The 25,379-nt window shown below is 34.4% G+C and overlaps 1 protein-coding gene across 1 annotated transcript; it reads right to left on the bottom strand.

The window, feature by feature from the left end:
- Nucleotides 1-902: 902 nt before the first annotated feature.
- LOC100869828 (transmembrane protein 114) lies at nucleotides 903-25,240 on the bottom strand. Its single transcript, XM_003694327.4, has 6 exons — nucleotides 25,011-25,240; nucleotides 7,994-8,790; nucleotides 7,483-7,726; nucleotides 5,095-5,169; nucleotides 4,167-4,304; nucleotides 903-3,921 (listed from the first exon to the last, which is right to left on the bottom strand). The coding sequence occupies exons 2-6, from the start codon at nucleotides 8,033-8,035 to the stop codon at nucleotides 3,671-3,673; spliced, it is 750 nt and encodes a 249-aa protein (XP_003694375.1). The 5' UTR covers nucleotides 8,036-8,790; nucleotides 25,011-25,240; the 3' UTR covers nucleotides 903-3,670.
- Nucleotides 25,241-25,379: the final 139 nt, after the last annotated feature.

The following is a 25,379-nucleotide window of genomic DNA, read 5'->3' as shown; positions in this document are numbered from 1 at the left end:
CGAAGCATATCTAGAGCGCACAAATTTACAGAGCAAGAATAGACAAGGAAAGAAAATAGTAGGAAAAGGACGGAGATAGGTTAAAAATATTGAAATCAGCGCCATCTTCAGAGTGCCGCAAATGAAACTCAGAAACAAAGGACAGAAAATGGTGCGAGAAAGATAGAGATATAAGAATTGACCGTCAGTACCATCTCTCGACTGTTAGTGATACTTCTTCGAAAGGGTAAGGTAGAATAAGAATTGACAATCAGCGCCATCTCTCGATTGTTAGAAATACCCCTTCGAAAGGATAAGGTAGAACGAGAATTGGCAATCAGCGCCATCTCTCGACTGTTAGAAATACCTCTTCGAAAGGATAAGGTAGAATGGGAATTGACAATCATCGCCATCTCTCGACTGTTAGAAATACCTCTTCGAAAGGATAAGGTAGAATGAGAATTAACAATCAACGCCATCTCTCGAAAATCTTTAAAAACAAAGATGTTTGTAGTATTCGTAAGATGGCGCCGTGGGTCAATTCTTATATCTCTATCTTTCTCGCACCATTTTCTGTCCTTTGTTTCTGAGTTTCATTTGCGGCACTCTGAAGATGGCGCTGATTTCAATATTTTTAACCTATCTCCGTCCTTTTCTTACTATTTCCTTTCCTTGTCTATTTCACAGAGAAAAAGAACAAGTTCATGCGCTCAAGAGACACAACTTCAATCTATCTGATTAACTTTATTATCTATTTTTTACCTAACTTATCGATTAAAAATCTTAAGCAGAGAGTATAATAATTTGAATTTTCATTAAGAGAGTATGAAATATTAAAAATTTTTTTGTGCAATTAATAACATAATTTGAACAAAATTAATTTTATTTTCAATTAAATTCAAATTAATATAACATTTTATTGGTACTTGTGAATACCCTTTATTTCGATCGTGGAAAAGAACAATTACATTTATTCTCATGTCATGTACACGTGTATAAAGTAGATGTCTTTTATCAGAATACATGGGCAGCCGTTTATATTGAACAAGCAAAAGGCGAAGGAACTTTCAATCGGATATTTTTTTTTTTTTTTTTTTTTTGCACTTCATTCAACGGGATCAATGTTCACTAATCGATGCAATTATTATACCAATATATATTTTTATAAAATAATCAAAGTAAATCGATGACAATACCATTTACGTTCAATTTAAATTCTCTAATATTTCGTTCGTCTCATCGCGTTTATATATCTCGCAATTCGTACAAATTCTTCTTCTTCTCCATTGTTATTCTTTTCCCGTAAAACAATTTCGATCAGCGAACGTTGATTCGAACGTTAATCTTTGATACGAAGGAGAACAAACTCGAAACTCAAACAACTACAAAGTGCGTAGATAAAGAGTAGACAAATTAACGGCCTGTAGATTTGCCTTTTGTGTAGACGAATTTACGTAAAAACAATTAACATTTTCTCACGAGTTCTCACGAATATGCTCGCGTTCTTAATTCATAAATAAGACGACGTTTCCTCGTCGTCGTAAAAATCTTGATTCTTACGACACGAGAAAGTCGACGAAAACTTCTTGTAATCGTAATCGCTTGAAAACGAGAATGGTGCAAGAAACCTGGATATATCCTGTTTCAAAAAGAAATGTACGTTGGAAACATTTATACGTGTGTATATATATATATATATATATATATATGCTATTCATAAATACAAAGATAATTTATTATTATTTCATGCAGGTTAATTCTCCATTGCACCATTCTCGAATATCCTTGAAGAGATTGAGTAAAAGATTGGACGTGAAGTTATTTACACACATATATATATATATATATGCGAAGTAAGTACTAATTTTTTTAAAAAATCGATCACACGACGATACACAATCTCGTGTGTTTGAACTTTGTTTAAACGAGGATCGATTTAATTATAATCCTAAATTAATGTAAAACGTTGTACGTTTACGATCGTTACGTACATATTTATCGACTAGCATCGTGGACTTAATAATAAATAATCACTGTCGAAGTGGCACGATATATTTTGATATTAAACAGAATCTCGTTTCGAAAATAATCCTCGTTCCGGTCGTTTCGTCATTGTACAATCGGTAAAACGTAAAGTTTTCATGACTAGAATCATTTTAATCGATTTTGCTAGATCCTTGTCGAGATCTTTCGCACTATGATTATCTTAAAAAAAAAAAAAAAAAGAATAATTAAGAAAAATTCGATCAAACGATTTAAAGGACGTTTAAGGAGAAAATAAATGGTTGTTCAAACTCGTGGTAAAATTACGAATCTGGAGAAACGTTCATCCCTCCGTTAAGTATTTCATAAAATTAATTATCTATCAACGATCGATCGTTCATTAAACATAACGTTTCAATCACAATTCCATCCTATATATAGGGGATGGAAACTGCAGCATTCTCTTCGAGAATATCTCGAAGATAATTCCACTTCGCTCCCCGCAATTACTGGTTCGTCAAGTTTCCAAGTTGAACATTGTTTCCTTATTTTAATTAGTGCAGATTCTCGCTCGCGACGTATAACGTTGCAGAATAGTTTCTGAACTCGATACACGTCCTAATACACGTGATATAATATAATACAAAGTGCCAGTTTCGTTTCGAAATTTCTATTCCTAATAAGATTGTATCTTCTTTCTAACGAATAACTATATTTAGACTAATATATGTATATATATATATATATATGTATGTTTTTTTTTTCATTAAAAAATTGTGTCGTCGTCGCATTTATCAGTTGGTAAAAAATAATTCGGAATATCGTATTTCTTTTTTTCTTTTTTCTTTTTTTTTTTTCTTTTCTTTTCTCTAAATTCGAAGACGAAGTTATCGAAGAGGGTAGAAAAATACGGTCTTATAAAATATAAACGTGATACAGATACGTAGATTCTGGTTTGATTTGACGTCGAATCAACTTACTTGCACGGAAATTTACTTCCAACGAGCAATTTCTTTTTTTTTTTTTCTTTTTTTAGAACTTTTATGCAAAATTGATTTCGCCAAAAGTTGCAGGAGAGAGATTTTTCGACTAATGTTCGGATGGTCCCGGGTCCAATAAGGTATTTCGCGATACAAAAATAGCTTGTAACAACAGTATTTATCAGTTAGTTAAATCATTACACAATGTTCAACCACGAGTGTATTGTTCGAACCAGTTGGAGGATAATTGGATATCGAGGTGCATCTCATACTTTGTTTTCACACTTTTAATTGATGATGATTCATTTGCCCGAACAGAAACCCAACAATACACGCTAGAAAAAACTTCTCTCGTTCGTAATATTTCAATATTTCATTATTTGTTGAAAAATAAAGCACCGGAGTATTACTCTTTTTTTTTTTTTTTTTTTTTTTACGATGCAATCACATCCTGTTGAGTTTCGAGAGAAAATAATTCATCGTTCATCATCACGTACGTTCAGATGCGCCGCGATATTCATTTTCTTTTCACTCAACGATCGCACTCAATGCGCGCAAAAAAGCGTTTCTTTCTATTCTTCCTTTCACGAGCTTCGATCACCGAGTCAATCGCTCGAGACGAGTCTCGGAACCGATTCGAGTCTTTTGAATTATATTCGATTCGATCGCATAAATATTCGCGATTGACGACGATGGTATAATCGTTTTAATCGAATAATCAAAGGCGATCAACGGCCGATGATGGTCGGCTCGTCGGCCATCGCGATCTCCTCGGTGGGCGCCTTGTCCCTCTTCCGCTTCCTCGAGAACAGCATGAAGGCGCATCCGGAGAGAAGGTTGCACAGGAACACGATCCACGCGAGGATCAACGAGAAATTGTACTTGAGGATCGCACCCTTTGGGAACGTCGTGTGTATGTGTTTGCTCTCGAACTCGATCGAGGAGAGGAGCACTTGTATCACCACCATGTTGCAAGCGGCTGCAACCAGGTTAAACGTTCACCCTTCCAAACTTTCGCCCCCCGAGAATTGGAGAGGAGATTGTGCGCTTTCGGATATCAGAACGAAACGAAAAATTCGTTCGAAAATTTTAAGTAGTCGAAGAAATTACTTTTAATCGAGATTGGAGAGATAAGAAATCTTGGAGCGAACGTGTATATAGTTTTAAATAATTAGTGTGGGGAGAAGGAGAGGAGTAGAGTAAAGTAATTGGCTAATTAATTACCGCTAATGAAATGTATCCCGCCGGCCAATCGCTTGAACATGTATCGTGGGTTGCGGAACGTGTAGATCGAGAAGAAAAATCCCATCACCATCACGAACAGGCTGATTAACGCGAACGATACCTGTGTCCTCGAATAATCTGCGTGAGTGATAATAATTCATGGATACGTGGTTAAAAGGTTTAAAAAAAAAAAAGGGACAATTCGATAATATCGATCTAATTAATATCGATCGCGGGGAAGCGAAATTAATGAAAATTCGTTAAAGTTGAAATTCTTGCGTGTCTCGACACGACAGATTCTTTTTCCAGAGATCTTACATTTGTTTTTAATTTTTTGCTCGAAAAAAGATCTTTAAAAATTCAATTCTTATTTTCTTATCGATTTATTATTGAAACATCGTACGAATTTGAGTGTAAAATTTCGTACGTATTTTGTAAAAACGTAAGGGTTCAAATTCGATCAATTTGGCTTCCAAGCGTCAATACGGAATGTAAAGTGTTAGAATACATAATAATTCAGCATGTAATTAAGTATATTTAAAAAAGAAGAAAAAACGTAGAAATGAAGTTAGAAAGAAAGTTATTTCAAAATACGAAAAATTAATAACTTCTTCTTCTTCTTCTTCTTTTTCCATTTTTCATCTTCATTCTTTTCGCCTTCGAGCATCGTTCGTTCACGCAACAACAACTTTACGACATACAATTTCTTCCCCCCTCCCCCTTCCCTCCAAAAAAGAAAATTGGAAACAATTTTCCCAATTATGTCCACTTTCGAGGTAGACCACGCGTAGTACGCGTGTATCTTCGAAGACAATTCATATCCTGAACAAAAATTCTCTGTCTATTTTAAGAGAATGATTCTTTCAGAAAGAATTTCAAAAAGAAGAGGAAAAAGAAGAAGAAAAGGAACGTAAGTAATTTCACTTACTGACTACTGTATTTAATCCCGGATTCAATTTGAACTGTTTCTCGGTAGGGAACATGTCCTGGTTCTTGCACTCCTCTAGAGAAGAAAATAAGAGAATATTAGATCAAGAGGGAACTTTTTTTTTTTTCCTTTTTTTTTTTTTTTTTTTTTTTTTTTTCAGTTTTCACACTCGCAAGTTTGATGTATGAATCGGACCCCCGGTTAAATCCCTCCCGGTTTACCGGTAATCACCCTATCAATCTTCATTCCTCTCACACCCTTCCCATTTACTATTCTCTCATCCTGCTTATCTTATTCTTTTCTTTTCCTTTCTTTTTTTCCCCCATGGATCGCCTCTCCCGTCCGTGTCCCGCGTCACGGTAAGTTATTTTTACGCCTCAGCCTTTGAACGAGGGCTGAGGAGAGACAATAAGAACGTGATCAATATTTATACCGTGTGATATTTAATCCTCCCCGATCATCCGAGGGATCGTCAATTTACGATCATTTTCGAATCCGTCTCACCTTTTATCGAAGAATAATTTTTACCTCGATTATGGAAAGGAATATGGGAAGAAATAAACGCTGATGAACTATCTGGAAAATGGGTTGTACTCTTTTCATTGAGGAATGATCAAGAATTTTTGAAATGTAAAAATTTTTGCTTCGAAAAGATTATCGATATCGATAAAAATTAGGTGTCTTTCATTGAGAAATGATCAAGATCTTTCATTGGGAATTTTTGCCTCAAAAAGATTATAATATCGATAAAAATTAGATATCATTGAGGAATGATTAAAAATTTTTGCATAAAAACTTTGCCTCGAAAATATTACGATATCGATAGAAATTAGATATCTTTCATTGAGGAATGATCAAGAATTTTTGTGTAAAAACTTTGCCTCGAAAATATTACGATATCGATAGAAATTGCGAGATATTTGAAGAATGAATTGTTCTTTCGTCGAGGATTAAGAATTTTTCTGTAAAAATCGCTCGGAAATCTTATCGTAACGATAAGGGTTAGATACCGTTTCATTGAGAAATAATTAAATAATTTTTGCGCAAAGTGTAAAAGTTTACTAAATTTAGGAAGATTGATCAAAGGTGAAGGGGAATGATCGGTGCTCGGCCAATTTACGATGATATTACAGTTGTCTAATTTGGTGGCTGTGACGTATGCATGATGAAACACACGTGTGGAACAGTGAACGTGACGCGTGACAAGTGAGCGTAGGTCTACAGACGCTGACATGAACGTGATTAACTACAAAGAGCGAAACTAGGTTTGTTGTAGCCTTTGAATCTAAATTAAAAATTTTTTAAATCGTTTAAAAAAGAAGAAAGAAAAAAGAAATGGAACAATTACGAAGAAGAAATAAAAAAAAAATAAAGAACCGAATCGAAACGATAAAGATAGACGATTGAAAACGATCAAACATCAAAAATCACTTTACCCGATGCGAAAAATGTCTCTGAAAGTTTACTGAAAGAGAAGTTAAAGTGGGCTCAGACGTGGTAGATTTTTATTTGAAGTTAGCCAGCCTGGTGCAACGAAGTGCGAGCAAACGTATAAATTAAGTTAAACCAAGAGAGAGAGGTTTATAAAATCGGGCCTGGTTCATCGAGGTATGATAAATCTCTTGATGACACAGTGGATGGATATCCTGCTACGAAATAAATTAAAGTGTACAGCGTGCGTATCGCGTGTTTCAACGTGAAATGAAAATGTAAAAAAAAAAAAAAAAAGGGAGTAACCTTAAAAGGAGAAAGAAACGTCGAAGAAATATTTCATACACGCGACTGTACAACTAAAACGTTGATATTGCGAAAGATTTGTTTACACGACACGATATTTTATTCCTCCATTAGATTCTATTTAAAGCGCTCGAACAGAATAATCATTCCACAATGTGTTCTCCTCAACTAGATAGATCATCGCGCGCCCGTGGATATCATTGCGGAGCCCGCCTTTTTTGAAACGAAGCCATCGCTATCGTCCTGCCACCTCTTCAATTATTCAATTTAACAATCCGAGGGATTTTTGGTGAACGTGTTTTCTTCTAACTGGCGGATGCTTGAAACGAGTCGTTGCACTTGTCGAGAACTTGATTCTGAATCACGCGTTCACAATTATTGGGAAAGCGGGAATTATTCGAGCCAATTATCAAGCAGACACTTGGCCATCATTGGAGGCGATTTTCAACTTCGATTTAAATTACTCTATTAAATTAATTATTTTACAAAATTCTGATAAACTTCTTTTACGAACGAGTAATTAAGAAATAAAAATAAATTTGTTTTCATCACTCTGGAGACTTGATTTTTGGAATATTTTGCGCGGGAGAAAATTAAAATCGTTGGAAAAATTAATGGAAGGAAGAAATGTGAAAATTTGGAAAGACTTACCGAACGGGACCAACTTGGTGGAGTTTTCGGATTCAGGTACTATCCCTTGAACACAGCCTCTCCAGAGACCCATATTCTTGTAGATTAATCTTCTTCCTTTGGCAGGGTCGCCGATGGGTAAACCGTTCTTATCCGGGGCTTCGATCGTGAACCAATGATCGGTTCCAATGGCGACCGACCATATGCACACAGACAGACCCACGAGGACTGTGCAACCGAGAAGAATTCGCCTCTCGAATATAACCTGTTCGACACACGCAATGAAACTCAAGAACGCGTTCCATTATAAATTATACTTGACAAATGATGTTTAAAATTTTCTATAATTTATATAAAATAAAAAAGGTTGATAAACAAGTTAACTACATGCAACGTTTCTCGCTTATAATTTTGTTTCGTACAGAAAATATCCTCGACCTGTTTAAAAATTAGAGGAAAGAGTTATTAATTTTATTGCTCGATTTGAAAAAGAGAATGGGGAAAAATTGTAAGAGAGGTATAATAGCTGTACCTGGTTGTACAAAGCTTTCATTCGACTCGCCATTTCGTCCATTCGCCTTCGAATTCTAGAAATTTCTTATTTGGCAATCTCTCCCCTCTTCCTTTGTCGGATTAAATCGGTTCGCGAAATTAATGCTCCGCCATATTGCGTTTTTAAATCACGGGTCAAAGCTCGTTTCAAACACGAACAAATATTTGAGGTAATGTTACTTTTATTACACGGGTGCACGTCTGTCCGATTAAATTTATCGTTTCTTCAATTATCAAAGAATATCGTTGATACTTGGTAAAATTTATTTAATATTTTATAGAGAGCGACATTTCGTTTTTCAACGTTTTTCCAAAATTTTTCATACTTGAGTTAAATCCTCCTGATCTAATTTATCGTATTTTTGGATTTACGACATATTTAGCACGCAGCTAAATCCCGTCGAAACTTTCTTTTACATAATTTATCAAACGTCTGCTATTTTACAGGAAATATTTCTTTGCCTCTCGCACGTTTCACGAAGCTGCTTTTTCAAAGATTTCAGTTCTCTTCTCTAATTCTCAAACGTTATCTTCGTCATTTCTTTCGAGCATCCATTCCGACTATTTTTGTCGCTTTCCTCGGTGACGTTCCACTCGGTGGCTTCCATTTCCTTTCTTCTATTTCACGTGTCGATTTTATTATTGTGCCGATCCTCCGCTGTCTCTGTTGTCAATTCGAAAAAAATATTCCTTACCAGATTATTCGTGTATTCTCTCTATTTATCTCTTCGCTGTTCCCTTCGTGAAAAATACACTTTTTCTTTTGCAAACAAACACCTGTGAACAAGGCAAAACGAAAATTGATGAAAAGTTTGCCAAGGATCGAACAAAAATCGATAACAAAAAATTAAAATTTAAACGATTTGCCAACAAATATCTAAATGTGTTCTCTTTGCAACTCGTGTGTAAATATTTGGCACAAAATTCAAATTCCCATATGGATCTCCCTTTATCGTGATTAATTGTTCGTTGCATTAAAATTAACAATTTTGTTAGATTAACGCAACAGGTATATATCACGGGTGAAATATGTGAAAGCTTGAAAAGAAAATTGAGAGAATCTTATATTTATCAATTATTCTATTGAAATGACAAGTTTCCCATTTCTAAAAATTTGAAAATCTTTCCTTTTTTTTTTTTTTACATAAATATAAATTTTCTTCTACGTATATTTAATTTCCCATCGAATTCTTCATAATCTTTTCCCTCTAAGATTGTTATAATAATTAACTTATCAACAGAGAATACTAGAAACGTAATTCCAATTAATTCCAAATTCCAATCGTAAAACTTAAAAGGAAGAAAAATATGGTAAAATTCATTGATATTTCCACGAACTATTTCAAAAAGTAATTGTAATAATTAATTCGAAATATTTTATTTCTTGTTCATACAATAATAAATTATTACGTTATTACGATACAATTAACACATCCAATAAATTAAATTGAAACCAATTTTCCAATGAAATACGAAAGATGGAACGAGTGCTTTCTGAGCGGACAAAGAAAGGAGGACAGCAATTACATAGGAGCTAAGAATTTCTCGTTTTCGAGGATAAGAAGAAAAAGAAAACTGGAAGAGAGAGAAAGAGACACGAGTACGTGGATGCCCTGAAAATAATTTGGCAAGAAACCTTCTGTCGAAATCTTCTATCATTATTTCGTTTCTGGTCTCCTTTTACCAGAAGGTTAGCTTGTCAATGTCTGCACAAGGAAGCCAAATTAAATAACACACTATGCCAAATATAAGATTTTCTTGTCAAATATCGAGTTTCTAGAGATTATTGCAAAGAATAATTTGGAAAACGTGAGATGAGGACAATCACTCGAAACAACGGGTTCATTGTTCAAGTATTCGTTTCTTTGTCATCGAAATTTTTGGCCATCTTTGCAAAGTCATTTTTCTTTTTTCTCGAATTTTATCGATCACTTTTCTTCTCTCGTTTTTACGATGGAATATTCGCAGAATATTCGTTGAACTAGATTTATAAAGAAAATAAAAATAAAATATGATTAAAGCTGAGTTTACTTCTCAAATATCGTAATAAGCGACTATACACTTTGAATCATTTGCATATCATGGACATTTTCATGCGCAAATTTTGCATAAATGCATAAATGCCCTCACGTGCATGTAAATTCAATGGAATTAACGGGCACGTGCTTTCTTTATTAAGTCGGGCGTTCTAACAATTCTTCAAGTTATTATAATCATAAGAAAAGTTTATTATTTGTCACAAAAATAAACTTTACGCACTCTACTTTGGAAGGTATTGTACGTGAAAATGGCTATAAATTGTAGTCGAAGAACAATAAATAGAATCTAATGATAAGCTGATAAAATTAGTTTGAGACTCGTGATCTTTTAAAATTCTACAAATTTTCTTTTATCCCTTTGAACTTCTTTACGCAGCGTAGGTATAAATATATCGAGTAGAAATGAAAATCTTAAAAATTATAATATTTTGAATTTCGAATGAGAAGCGCGAGCGATGAAAGTACATCGACATTGAAAATTTGAATAATTCGGATTTTGAGGAACGAAAATAGACGGGTGTTCGGACCTAGTGGCGCGTGAACAAAACTTACAGATTATAAAGTAGAATATTTATGTATTTCTTTTTATATTTTTCCAGTTAATCGATCTATATTCGTGAGAGCGCGCACAGGGAAAAGAACAGGGGCTAGAACACGAGCATTGTAATAAGAAAATTTAGAAATGGAATCTGAAATTGGCAAGACATAGAAATGGCAGATTCTCATTGTACGAATCGAAAATTTATTTCCCTTTGTTTCGTAATCCTCGATGAAATCCCCAACGAAATGATGCGTTGATTAAACTTTTTCCAAACGATTAATTCGTGTTTTGGCACGAATAGTCCAGAACAGAGAAGACTGCATTTAAATTCAGATATAAATTTAACGCGTTTAATATATTTATGCCTGTATTGTAATTGTATAATATTGTTGTATAATATTGCATAAATGAGAGAAGCGCGTTTGACCTATGATATCACTTCATAGCTCTCGCTCATTAAATATCAGTATTGGAATAACGAAGTATTGATAATTATTAATTATTAATTATTAATAAATATTATTAAATATAAAACATACGTATCCACAGAAAATAAGAGCTTAATTATTATGCCATTAAAATTTTAATTAAGTTTGCTCTTAGTGTTATTCGATAAGCGAAACGTATCAGTTTCGATAAAAATTAGTTAAACGTAGAAATAAGAACGTTCCATCTTCGAAAGAAGATTTAATCAACGCGAGGAATATGATGGTTGAATATGATAGTTTCCTAATATCTGAGATCGATGATGAAATATTTTTATAGAAAATTGAAATGGAGATATTATTTAACTTTGCAGATTTTCTTCTGTCGAAGATATATTTTATCTACGAATTAAATTGGAAATAAAATTTAACCAATTCTCAAATACTTGTCCAAACAAGTTGTTATAGATTAATATTGTTCTCGAAGGATCAACGCCTTTGGATTTTCGTATTTTAATATCGATATTAGCCACGAAACGATCACACGAATGAGACCACTATTAACAGGCCAGAACGATCAGCCCAAAAGTATCTCAAAGCTTTCGGTACGTCGATGGATATGTTTATCATAGAGCAGATGTAGACGAGAATTTACGAGACTCGTGATAAACGATCTTCGTGATCAATCCGTGAATCATTATACACAACCACGTCATTGAGAATGATTCCATTTACCAATCGTTTCTCAATTAACCATTTTTATCGAGTTTATCAATTAAAATCCATTAAATTCAAAAGATACTTTTAAAATCTATTTCTCTTGATTAATTTCAAACAATTAATCGATAAATAACTCTCGTATTCTCAATAAATTCATTCTCCTTAAATTTTCGTTCCCTTCGTCTCTCGTGTTTCTTATTATAAATTCATCAAAGAATTTATTTTACTAAACGTTGCTCCAAAGTAATTATATTTTTGCGAAACAAAAACTGTTCCAATTAGATCGAAGCACGCAACTTTTATAAAAATGGCAGATAACTTTACTAACAAAACTATTACGAGTAATTTTCAATAGCAGAGCACGTATATTATAGCGTATTATCGGAAAGCATAGAAGGGGAGGAAGGCATTTGGCCTAGTTTTTTTCTTTTTTTTTTTTCGCGAAACACGTCCATCCCCTCCCTCCTCTTTTCCTTTCCATCGCGCATTAATGAACGGGGTTTTCATTTTCCCTCCTTTCCACGTAAAAGCACTTCATTTTTCCACGAATACCGTGCTAATAATTCGATTTCCCCGATTTTAGAACACCGGCATAACCTTATTTCGATCCGTGCCGCGTGGCTTTCTCTCCCCCGTGAAACGAGAGTCTGGTTTTCGTTACAAAATTAGAATCACTGTTTAGTTCATTAATTTTGCAACGGGGCAAAAGATTGTGGTTTGACTGACACCCGCTAGGAAAAGCTAAAAATAAGACAATATATTCGCGTGGCAGCGGGTTTTCGATTTTATTTCGTAAATTCGTAAATCGAGGATCGAAGATGGTCGATCGATTCGGGCGGCTATTCGAGAATTTTCTTTTCGAACGAAAAAGATTCGAAATGAAATGGAAAAAATGAAAGGAATTTCTTGGCTGATGAATGGATCACGAATAATGCGACACGGCTTGCGTCACGTATAAATAGTTGCACGATTGCACAATTTTCTATATCCGTGAAAATCCGCGTAGAAAAGCTGTCTAGAAATTATACATGGAAATGATTCTCCATTTTATCGAGAAACGAGGCACGAAATTGAAGCGAGCGACTTTTGCCGCTTCGATAGGACAGGAATAAGGTGGTGGCGTTATTTATTTATGGAACACCATGGACGAAGTGGAGCGCATTAATATCTTTCCTATCCTCGCCTTCATAATGTACTTTACCCTAGTTCAGTGTCTAGTAATATACATAGGCTTGCGTATAAGTGGTACCAGCTTATGTCCAAGTCGATTGTGGATTTGCAATCTTTAGTTGCGACTGAAACAACAATTTGAACAATTCAAAATATCTTTTCGTAAAAAAAAAAAAAAAAAAAAAAATCACGTAAAATTTTCATATAAAGAAAGAAAGATCTTCTGATCCCGATAAAAAGAAGAAGTAAGCTGATTCGATCTTAGATTTCATAGGAAAATAATCATATCAGGTTATCACTACTGTATAATGATCGTCGAAATTGCTGATTCGAATCTTTTGATCTGATTAATCGTTAGATCACGGAAATAGAGTATTGTCCTCGATCACGATAGTTACACTCGTAGCAAGACAATAGTTATCGTCGTATCTACTTGTCTCATCGTCGTGTTCCACAACCCTTTCTTCGTATCAACGAGATATCTGGAGCGATTTTACGTATGCAACGAGCTCACGAATGAATAATACAAGCTCGCACGAGATCTCTCCTAGTCGGACGATTTTAGATTAAAATTCGCTCGCCAGATATTTTTGGGATGCGAAGACGCGTTGAACGTGGAACAAGAATTTTACAAATATTTAAATTTTTCTTCGATATCAACACCCGGGAAAATTTAAAGCAAGTCAACCATAGATTTTCTTCCCTCTTTAGGAATACTTAGTTGGATAATCCCTCGAGAATTTCCCTTAAGAATATTTTTCAACAACAAGTAGATGATCCAAATACAAAGTATTATCCATTAACAAAAGATAAGGACATCGATCCATTTGAGAGCTCCGTTACGCTTATTTTCTCGCAAGTGGACAATAATGAAAATACTTACTTTTGACAATTTGACTTTATACTCCCTATTATGATTACTTCAAAGATCGAATCTCAAGGCAACAGATACACGCGAAATATTCAAAAGATCTTGGAATTCCCTTTTCTCGAAAATTCGATTACAAACTCGTACGTACAGAGAAAAATTGATAAAAATTTCTCTCGCGATCGATGGATCGATGGAAAGTAGTAGTACTGGTGGCGGTCGAATCGGGGTGGGTGTGTCGACGGAGTAAATGTAAGATCACAGGGCGCACGTGGCCGTGTTATTTCATGCGAAAGTGTTAACGATACATAAAAGTCAAGCGTTCGACGCTTATCGGCGCTCATCGTTTTTCATCGCGAGGATGACGTCAATGCACTCGCTATTGTTTTATTCGTTTTTTGGCCGAATCCGCGGTGCAGGACGTTGCACACACCTACACACTCGCGTGCACGCGGTTTATTTAACCGCAGCTGCAGCCTCGCGTGTACTGCGCGCGGAGTTATAAATGCTGACAAAACGTATGTGAACCGATCTGTCAGGGTGTAGACACGGTAGACACCCACGGCAGTTATTTTAGAGTGTTCCAGCCTTTTTTTTCCTTTCTTCTTTTTTTCTTTTTTTTCCCCCCCTCGTTCGGAGATCCGTATTCCGCCTTTATTCGCATTTCGAGATCAACGGGTGGAGGATTGTACTCCGGGATTGGGGTGGAAAAATTTTAGGAAAGGAACGAAATTTTCGAAGACGATAAAATTTAAGGATAAGATCAGGGGGGAGGGAGGAGATATTTGGAAAGGATTTGAGATAAGGAAATTGAGATAAGGATTTCGGGGAAGGCGGGAAAAGAAAATTTCGAACTTTTTCGAGCGACGGAAAATATAACGGGCGTATCTTTTTATCCGCTAAATTTATGTGAGCTTTCATCAACATTATAAAAAGATGATGGAACTCGATCTGAAAAATAGAAAAATGTTAGATAGGATATTTTAATCGGGTATGAATTATTGATAGAGAACCACGGAATGGATAGTCCATTACCGTTGAAGAATCTATGACTCTTGTGTCAATTTTTGTTTCGAAGATACAACGAAAGCGGACAGTTTGATCTGACTGAAATTTTATTTATACGCTTATTTTTTTATTTTTTTTTTTTTTTTAGGAGAATGGAAAAGTAACTTCAACATTTTTAAATCTTTTTCTTTTTTTTTTTTATGAAAAAAATTACGTAATTGGAATCCAGTGCTACGATCCATAATATCATTAAAATAGAGAGTTTCGAAAGATATTCCATACATTTTGATACTTTTAATTAATTAATTTCATTTCGTTAATTCGTTGATTCTAAAAATTTTTGATAAAATTCTATATAGTTTATGATATAATTTACATATAAAAAAAAATGAAATTTATAAGTAATTGGACAAAAAGTTGCATTTCAATACGATTTTTTTGCTACTCGTTTCAACAATCTATCGAATTAAGATCGAATTAAGTAATTCGAGTACTGATTAGCGAAAGAATTCAAGTTTAACGGGAAATCGATCGAATTGCGTAATAATAATAATAGTAATAATAATAGTTTAACAGATTGGCCGAATCGAATTATCGAGTTTTATTCTTAAAACTTTTATAACTTGATTAACATAAACATATATAAATCTATTTTACACGTATAATCCGAGTTTCTGTGGAAATGTCGTAAAACGAGAGGAATCGGAATTTTATTTCGTCTGGTAGCTTGAGCAATAAGAACAATAAAATTTGCACAACAATGGCTCTAAGAAAATCGGCGTAAAAAATATTTGGCCCACATTCAGATTCTATTGTAACGATTGCGAAATCGTTCTTAAACAAGTCTCTGAATGCCGTTGCGCTTAATGCATGGCTTTCATAATTAAGTTGTTCGCCAAATTCTTAGAAACAAATAATTTCATAATAATATATAGCGTCACATTATGTCAATCCAATAACAAAATAAATTAATCATTCTGTCTTTCGAGAAATAAACTTTTCATTTATCTTCGTTTCGAATGTAACTGACAATTAATTAGTGAATTATTTTATCTGTCAAAAATAACTGAGAACAATTTATCGATTTTTTCTCTCTCTCTCAAAAAAAAAAAAAATCATAAATTTCTCCTTAAAAAATAGAAAACTGATAAATGATAAAAACGAGATTAGAAATCTTTCGTCGTATTGTTGTTTCAAAAATAAAGTATAAAAGAAAAGTAGAAAAGAAAATTTCGTCAACACTATCGATTGTCGAAAAATCAAATTTCTTTTCATCTCAAAAAAAAAAAAAAATAAAATAAATGAAAAAAAAAGCGAAGAGAATCGAGAAACTCTCGATACTAGAAACGACGTTAGAAAACTTCTCATCGATTTCTTTCAATTCTCGTTTCAAAAAATAGAGAGTTATAAGAGAGTTCCGTTTTCCTTTTCCGTTTAAAAAGTGGAATAAAATCGACGAGAACGGTCAAAAGAAAAGGAAAAAAAGAAACATCGATTTTCGCCTCGTTTTCGAACGTTTCATCGATTTATCGTCGTATCGATCCTCTTCCATCCACTCTTCTTCCACCCTCCTTACCGATGATCGATCGCCGTGGACGAGTTTATGGATCATCGAATACAACCGCGAAACACGCGAAGTTACGTTCCTAAATTCGTGTCGATGCGCTATTCTCGCCGTGAACCGTCCAACACAAGCGGAAATACAGGCGGGCTTTCGTCTTAGAATAGAATCGGAGCCGAAAATCTTAGGGGTTTTTGTTTGCTCGTGGCTTGGATTCGCCATTAAAACGAGAATGATCGGTGATTGACAGTAATTTCGTTGTTTCTGCGTAAATGTGTATACAACGGTATATAACGGATGGTATTTCGATCTCGTCGTCCATTTTATTATTGGCCTATATTTGTTGACCTATATACGTGTATATTCGAGGCACGAGGTAGTGGGATAAGTCAACAATTGGGTCGGGCAGGCTGGCCACGAGCGCCGTTCGTTTAAGGCTAAGTTTTAAATGGATCGGCCAAGTTTGACCGGCAACGATGGTGAAGCGAAAGGTGAAACAGAGAATCGAGAGTTCGATAAGCTCGAAGTTGCAAGAATTGAAGAGACGAATGCGAGAGAATATTAAATTTTGCCAATTGATTCTGAAAAATATAAAGCGAAAGAATTGTATTATCTATATTTAATCACTCATTCTCTAATATATGTTCTATCGAATACAATTGTACTTGCTTAAAAGAGACATCGTAACATCCGTTCTTCGAATGGACTTTCTTCGAAAACGCTATTGTCTTTCATCGGATCGTTCAATTGCGAAAAATCTTTCTCCCTCTTCCAATAAAATTTTCCAATAAATAAAGATGAAGAGGAAATAAGAGGAGCAAGATAGAAGAAGAAAGAAGGTAAGAATGTTACATCAAAGAAACGGTGTCAAAATTCTTGAGGGGAACGTTCGTTTTAAAACTTTGCCAAAAAGATCACGTGTCGTTTGGAGAATTTAAAAATTTCAAAAGACAAGAAGGGTTCGACAAGAAGAAGACTTTTCCATCGTTATGACACCGTTTTAGTCAACTTCATACACTTTAGAGATAAATAAATAAAGGAATAACGTACGAGGCGAGGAGCACGATTGTTGACGAGGGGTAAAATTAGCAGCAAGAATAATAATCGCACGTCGAAGGAATCACGCCGAACTCGCAAAACTTTCCTACGTCATAATTATAAACCAAAGTTTCGTAATTATCCTTAACATGCTCGATCAATATTTATACCAGAGGATTCAAACATTCTGTCAATAATTACGTTCATTCTAAAGCTGGATAGTTTAGTGAATTAAGAAAATTCTTGTATATTTACACTTGTCAGCAAGTCATTAACTCTCGAGCAAATCTCTCAAACATGATGGTTTAAGGCAAGCTGTTTATTAATTATTAGATTGCGCGATTATTTTAATACACTTTCTTTTCCTTCGATTCTGTCCACTTTTTTCGATCGATTCGTTTTCAAAAATTCAATTCCGCAAAATTACGAATTGAATAACTCTGTCCAAATTTTCCCATCTCCAAAATTCTTCTCCGCATTCGGTTCATCAATCCACTTCGAGATCGTCACACTGGAAAACAAGCCTCACGTGTATTTCTGCTCGAATTCTAAAAATATTCTCGATCGATCGAACTAACCGGATCAATTAATATATCACAGGGGAAACAGGAACCATGGATTGGTCGTCTCGTCGAGCTCGAAATGAAACTCGAATGAAACGAAAATCGATCGATCGTGCACGGATATCGATGTTGCCTCGATGGATAAATTGACGGTTGAACAGGCGATTGACACCGAGTGGACACGTGTCGATGAAGATCGTCGCGTGCGCGGTGCCCAACCCGACCACGATCAGCCTCGAACTCGAAACGGGCGGCCAGTCTTCGCCAGAAATAGGTCCCTGTCGCGGTTGTATTTTTAAATTATTCCTTCGAGACGACCTACGACAATTGCGCGGCACGCTGTATCTTTTTTGGTGATTCGATTTAAGACTTTGTGCAGGCCCCCAAGTGGCTCGACGAATATCCTTATTCCCTTGCGCGAGAAATGGAAATTACAAAATGGTTCTCGAGGAACAGGATGCAACGAATATATTCTCATCGTTCGTGAGAAAATTAGAAATTACGAATCATGAATATTAATCGTCGGAAACAACTTTCTCGATTAATAAACGACCTTACTCCAGAGATTTCCAAAAGGAAAATATTCCTAAATTTTCAACAAAGTTTTCATTTCTCAACCAATGTATTAATTATTGAACAACGAAATAAAAATTTCCTCGAATACTTTCGAAATTCGTATACTTTCACCTCTGAATTACTAAAAAGAAGGAAAAAATCAAAATGCAAGAAAAACAGCTTCGATCAAAACGTCGAGAAAAGAAAAGAATCGTTCGATGCGATGGAAGAAAGTAAATTTGCTGAATCGAGAGCCCAGGCATCGTTCTCAATGGCTCTTCAATTGTATCGAATTATTCCCGGATTACCATTATCGTTACGTTAACCTCCCCTTCGGAATCGTTCCACCCTCTCTCATTTCTCAAACGGCCGTGTTTCAAACGTTGATGCATGCATTCGATCTGTTTTAGTTGGACGGTATAAATACAATGGGCAAAAGTCGGGGAGCCGCTCCTCGAATAAACACAGACGTTTCCCGGCTTCGTTGGCACGAGGATGAGAAAATTCGTAGCGTGGAACACGAAAATGACCGCAGGAATTTCGGCGTGCGGGGGTGGGCCGCAGTTCCCGCCAGAAAATGGAGGAAATCTCGTGTTTTATTCGAGCAGGTGTCGACGAGGTCTCTCTTTCCCAAGCTTAGGACCGCCTAGGGGAATTTTTCTATTACGTGGAACGATCCTGGTGTGGAAAGTAACCAGAAAAAAAATCGTGCGTTGTTCGATCTATAAATGCGCAATCGTGTGTGTGTGGGGAGGGGAATTGTTAATACGTTCGTGGAATACTTTTCGATGAATTGATTGCAGAGGTCGGTAAGTAAACGTGTAACGAGTTGGTATTGGAAAAAAATATCGGTTGAGGATTATGCAAGAGGGATGGAATCTACATTGAAAGTTTGTATGCAAGATTTTTGTAAGTTATCGTTGTTATTTTGAACAGGAGAAAATTGGAAGTCGAACTTTATAATTTGTTTAATTCACTTCTGAAATCTCGTTTATTTTACTTTTTCTTCCAACTTTTCTTCGAGCTCAAGTCGAGAAAAAATGTAGAGGAGTTTCTATGCTACGAAGCGGAATTAACTAAGAGTTGTACGAAATAATTGAATGTTTTAGAATTTGTTTTAACGAATTTGTAAAAGAATTTATCATAGTGTATCGATAAAATTTTACCAAAAGTAAATCGTGTACATCGAAATACATGAATGAAATAAAAGTTTAATGGACGATCAAGTTTTCCTTATTTATATCTATAATTTTAATGTAACGTAATACTCGTATTAATCAATCTTATTTTTAATATGTAGATTCACTTTTTGTACGTGAATTTATGAATCGTTCTGTTTATGTTTTTCGCTTTGGCAAATATTTAGATGCATAATTTGTTGAGACAGGGAAGCTTTAATGAATACGAATGGGATAATGGGATAATAAAGTAAAAAATAAAGGGATCTGTGATAGTGTTAACCAGGAGTTAAATAGTGGTCTCTTAAAACGCTCTTCCGTCAATTTATCATTTGGATCTCTTTCCGTATTTTAGTGTCGTTATATAATGAGTTACGATATAGGGCAGAAAGAAATAAATATTTCTTACGTAATGTTATGATTATTTGGTCAATTTTTGACAATTTAATATAGAAAAATACGAGGTGTTAAAAATAAATGGAAAAATAATACTATAAATTTAATATTTAAAAAATTAATCAACTTTCTAAATATTAATTATTCTACGTTCACGTAATAACAACTTAATATATCGATCCTGTCCATTCGAAAGATCGAATAAAGTTAACGAAACGAGATGATGCGGATACCGTCTGTCAAGATTAAGATTATCGTTGCAAGAAGAGATAAGAACGTATTGAAATCTTGAGAAAATTATTGTAACGGGGCGTGTAAGATGTGCGCAAGATCGTTCGATGTTTAAGAACAGCTCGAGGCTCTCGTACGATCAAGTCAATAATTCAATAAAACGAGATAAGAAAATTATTAACCGAGCATTCGCTTCTCGATTGCTCGAACAAAACTCTTCGCGCGATCTTCATTCTCTTCGTTCGAAATTTGAAAATTTTTTCAAATTTTCATCTCACGAAAATAAAATCGGGAATCCTTCGTTTTCCTTCCATTGTAATTTACAATGGGCATAAATAAGTAATTCGAAACAGGCGATTGAAGATCAAACGAGAAAGTGAAATGCGGGAAATTTCAGCGTGTAAACTGTTCAAAGGGAGTGTATCTCGCGTGCCAAAATTCGTGTTACAGGTCGAATGGTAAAAATAATAATTGTTCGCGAAAGATGATAAAATGTGCTCCGCCTCGATGATGTTCAGATATTCAGATATTCGATTAATGATACAAGTCTAAAATCGGAATGGTGAATCTGCCACTGTACCAAATAAAGCGTTACGTCGTCAAATTTTGCTAATGTAAATGCGACAATTATCGATCTCTTTGAATCGATGCCAATTCTCTCGTATCATCTTATAACTTCTTATCTATTTATCTAATAGTCAAATTGCGCGTAATTGCTAACAAGATATTTCATACGAGAAATAAGAGACTATTTTTTTGTTTTTTACCTTAACGTCTCTTAAGTTTGAATCTTTTTTTTTTTTGCATATGTATTTTCTACAAACTTGAAAACACAATTTTATATATTTTTTCTTTTAAATACAAATAATTTTGATTTTTTTTATCCAGTTTATTTTTTCCTTTTTCGAAAGAGAAATTTTACGAAAAGAATAAAATTTTTTTACGTTTCCCTTGCAAAATAAGGAGAAAAAGATAAGGAGAAAAGCTGATACTTTTAACGCGATACATAAAATGCAGTAGGGGCTGCTTCCACGTAAAAGGTGTAATAACATATTTATCGTCCCTGGTCAGCACTTATTCCTCCCTATGGGCATAAAACATTGGACAAAAGAGATTACGTGCAAATCTTTGGTATATATATATATATATATAATACCATTATTGTTGCTCGTAATAAAAGGATGTACGATTTTTTACGAGATTTAAAAAAAAAAATTTTTTTACTTCTATTAAAGAGGGTAAAAAAAAGGAATAGTTTATCGCGTTTTAAAAATAAAAGAGAATCCTGGAACGTATATTATAAAACTTTTCAAGATACGCCATTACTTTTTAAAACAAATAATAACTTCTTCTTTTAGAGTAACGAGGATAAAAGCAACTTTTACAACTTTTTTTTGTATGTTAAATAAATTAAACATCATAAATTATTTTGTAAATTTCGGAAATTTTGTTTAAAAGAAAAGAAAATTTTAGAAGAGAAATAAAAAAGACGCTCCAAACAAATTGCTTCGTGTTATAATTTTTAATTTTGGTTGGGTAACGTTGGAAGAGCTTTTCAATTTGACGATCGAATGAAAGAGGAAAAGAGGATATGAAAATTCCTGAATTAATTTGGTATTGGCAATTTAGAGAGTTGCGTGATCTTCGATCTGGAAGTTCATCGATGCCGGTTTTTCTCATTTCAATGGCATTCGATCTATCGCGCCAGAAATTCATACGGTCGAACGAATATCGAGACGAACGAAAGCGTGTCAATGCCGTTCCACGATGATTATTATCGATCTGAACCACTGCACGAGAAATCTACATATTACATATTCCGTTTATGATTTTATTTTTTAATGAATTCATCGCGTTGAAACGAGTTATACCCTCTGCTTACTCTGATAAATGATCTTTTAAACTGAATAGATATCGCTCTGTATATCGATGAACAATTTTTTTACTCGAAACTAGAGAAACATGATAATCGCGATAACTTGTACATTTCTGAAAACGGAAGCGTAATATTTCTCAAGTCGATAATAAAATTTCAATTGTTATAAACGAACGATATTAATTTATAAATTATGATAATAACAAACGACTATAAATAATTTTTAAGAGGAATAAATGAAAATTTATATAGAACTTTTGAAAAAAGTAAATTCAATTTTCTTATGGACTGAAATGTCTGGGAGAATAATTTTCAAACTCCAGATGAATGTAATTCATATATCTAAATTTATGAATAAAAAATATTTTAGAAAATGATCTTATTTCTAATTACTATATAAATATAATTTGATTTTTATTATAAACGGTATATAAAAATATAGATATAAATACGATAGGATGACTCAGAGAGTAAATTTATGCTTTCGAAATTGCTCGAGGGAGAGTTTCTCGTATTGTGTGGAAATAGGGGGTTCACGAAATGCAGAGAGGAAATTCACCCCGAGGATAAAGGACAAGGGTGAATCGAACCCGCCAGTTGCGTTGGGGTGGAATAGACCCAGACCCAGCCTTTGGTCAATTTACAAGTTGCGGAAGCGAGTCGTGACACGCGAAACTGTTGTTTGTCATGTAATGAAGGGGTTAATTATCACGCATGAAACACAGGTGAATCGTTCGAAAATGCGAGGGAAAAAAATATGATGTACGTTTAATTCTTCTTTAATTTATAATATGAATTTACAAAGATTAAATTACGTATTGTTATTTTCTGAAATATTAAAAAAAAGGCGTGTTTAAATTAAATTAAATAATTTGTAAATGAAAAGTTTGAACGTTTTAAATATTTCTCTTCTGTATTTATAATTACATATCTTGTTATTTATGAATAGATTTATGAATATTTATTAAAATTAAAATTCTTCTCATGAGCATGTCTATAGAAATGGAATTGAGATAAAGGAATCTGCTTCATATCATAATATGTATTTTACTCTGGATATTTTTATATATTTTTGCATATCTTTTGCATATCAATTCTATAAAATTTTTTACATTTCAAATTCATAAATGCATAAGGATCCATAGTCTATTTACGAATATATTTAATATAAATATAATAATATAAATACTGGCAAACGAAAAATAATCATTCTTTTCTGATCTAAATAAATTCATCGATTAATCGTGCAAACATATTTTAATAACTTAAAATAAATATAAATGTTACACGTTTCTCAGTGTGTGCGTAATTTTTCAATTGACATTCTCTTTGATCATAATCCACAGGAATATCCAGTTAAACAAGAAACGCTTTTAAAAAAGAGAACGTGTTCTCGTAAAGTATCGGTGAATTTTAAGAATCGCTTTGTAAAACGAAGTCATAAATAAAAAGGGGAAGCCATTCACCTCGACATTAATTCTCGCTACGGAATAATAAAAGTCTGTAAGAGGCAACAAAGAACGACATTTTAAATAGTCGACGTTGGCCGAGTAATTTCGCCGACTAGGGAGGTGCCAACCCTTATTTCGCTACTGCCAGGAGAATTTTAACGAGATTACCGAACAACTTTCTTTGTTCTTTCGTCACGAAAACACATTTTTAATATATGCGCAAAACATCGAATTTCAGAGGGGAATATTATGACACGTGTAAGAGCTTTTTTTTGTGTTTTGCTCCAAATTTTATCGTTATATTTAAATTTGAAATTTTCTTAGGAAATTATGGTCCAACGTATATATAAACGATATATATATATAATAATAAATTTTGCAAATTTATACGAAGCTAATACCTTTTAAAAAATATACACAAATATACTGAAATATCGAGGGAATTTAATATTTTTTACAGATAGAAACTCTTCGTTTCGATTAATCGAAATGAATTATCGATAATTCTGAGAGAATGGATCGTATATTTAAAAAAATCACGTGTGTTCGCCATTCAAAAATAAAATTTTCGAAAACTATCTCACAGCTGCCTCTATTACGTAGAAGCCGAGCTATTACGTTTTCGTTTCACAAACCACATTCCACCACTTCCATCGTTAAACAAAAACTCGAACGCGAACGATTGCACGTGAATCCTTTTCCTCGATCAGAAGCAAAATCGTCGCGTCACGGTGCCCATTGGATAACCACCATGGAAAATAAAATAAAATTATAAATATGATCGTGTAAGAAAGCGTGTACTACGAGGTTGTTTATAGAGAGCAGAGAGTTATTCCTAAAGAAAAAACAATAAGCATAGAACAGAGAGCGTGGGTGAAGATTCAACAGGAGTATCATCAACACGTGTCCGTGTTCCGGACACCTCTCTTCCACGATAATTTACCAGCTAATAATACCGATAAATTGACAAGCAACGAGTTATGAATATTTTCACGATTTCACAGTCAAAGAGGAATGATCAAATCATTTCTCAATTTTTTTTTTTTCTTTACCTGTTTCAAAACTCCGCTCGCTTCAAATCTAACATCATTCTACCTATATATAACAATTTTTTCAATACCTCGTAACGTATCACTTCTACAATAATTTGCCAACAATATCATTCCAAATGTTCAATCTTCTCGAAAGATCGTCAATCAAGGATAAATCGATCAATTTTACGACAATGTTAACAAAATTACCAAACATCATTACACTTACATTATTTACTTTCCGTCCTGTTAAAACTCGCAAAAAGAAAAAGATAATTATTCCAAATCATCCATTATCCATCTTGGTCACCTATTTCACACGGTCGAAAGGATTGATATCGCTCACCTCTTTTCTTTCTTCCCTCGACGCCCTCGAGAACGAGCAGAATTCCAACAACGACGACCGCGAGATTTCGTTTCCCCAATGTAACTCGGTCGTGTATCAAAATAAACCGTGAGGATAAACGCGTGAACGTCGCACACTGTCTACACACGTTGCCGGTCGGCCCGACACTGATCGTATACTCGCTACTTGCTGCGTGGCTTCGCAGCGGGAGCGGAACTGCCAGTGGGGGGTAGGCGGCGGAAATGGAAAGGCGAACGGCTAGAGAAGGGAAAATACGGGGTGTTTCTCTCGCCGATCGAGCCTCCCAAAGTAGTTTTTAAACACGGTGACGATGACTTTTGCTTTTGTTTCACGTGCAGGAAGGGGATC

This window comes from Apis florea, unplaced genomic scaffold (genome assembly GCF_048593485.1).
Source record: "Apis florea isolate Af1SG1 unplaced genomic scaffold, ASM4859348v1 contig_3081_pilon, whole genome shotgun sequence".
NCBI classification, from domain to species: Eukaryota; Metazoa; Arthropoda; class Insecta; order Hymenoptera; family Apidae; genus Apis; species Apis florea.
This window is presented reverse-complemented; position numbering and strand designations above follow the sequence as displayed.

Coding starts and splice junctions, on each gene's coding strand:
- LOC100869828 (XM_003694327.4), bottom strand. CDS start 8,035: ATGGACGAAATGGCGAGTCGAATGAAAGCTTTGTACAACCAG. Junction 7,727..7,993: donor TGAAAGCTTTGTACAACCAG/GTACAGCTATTA, acceptor TGTGTCGAACAG/GTTATATTCGAGAGGCGAAT. Junction 4,305..5,094: donor GGGATTAAATACAGTAGTCA/GTAAGTGAAATT, acceptor TCACTCACGCAG/ATTATTCGAGGACACAGGTA.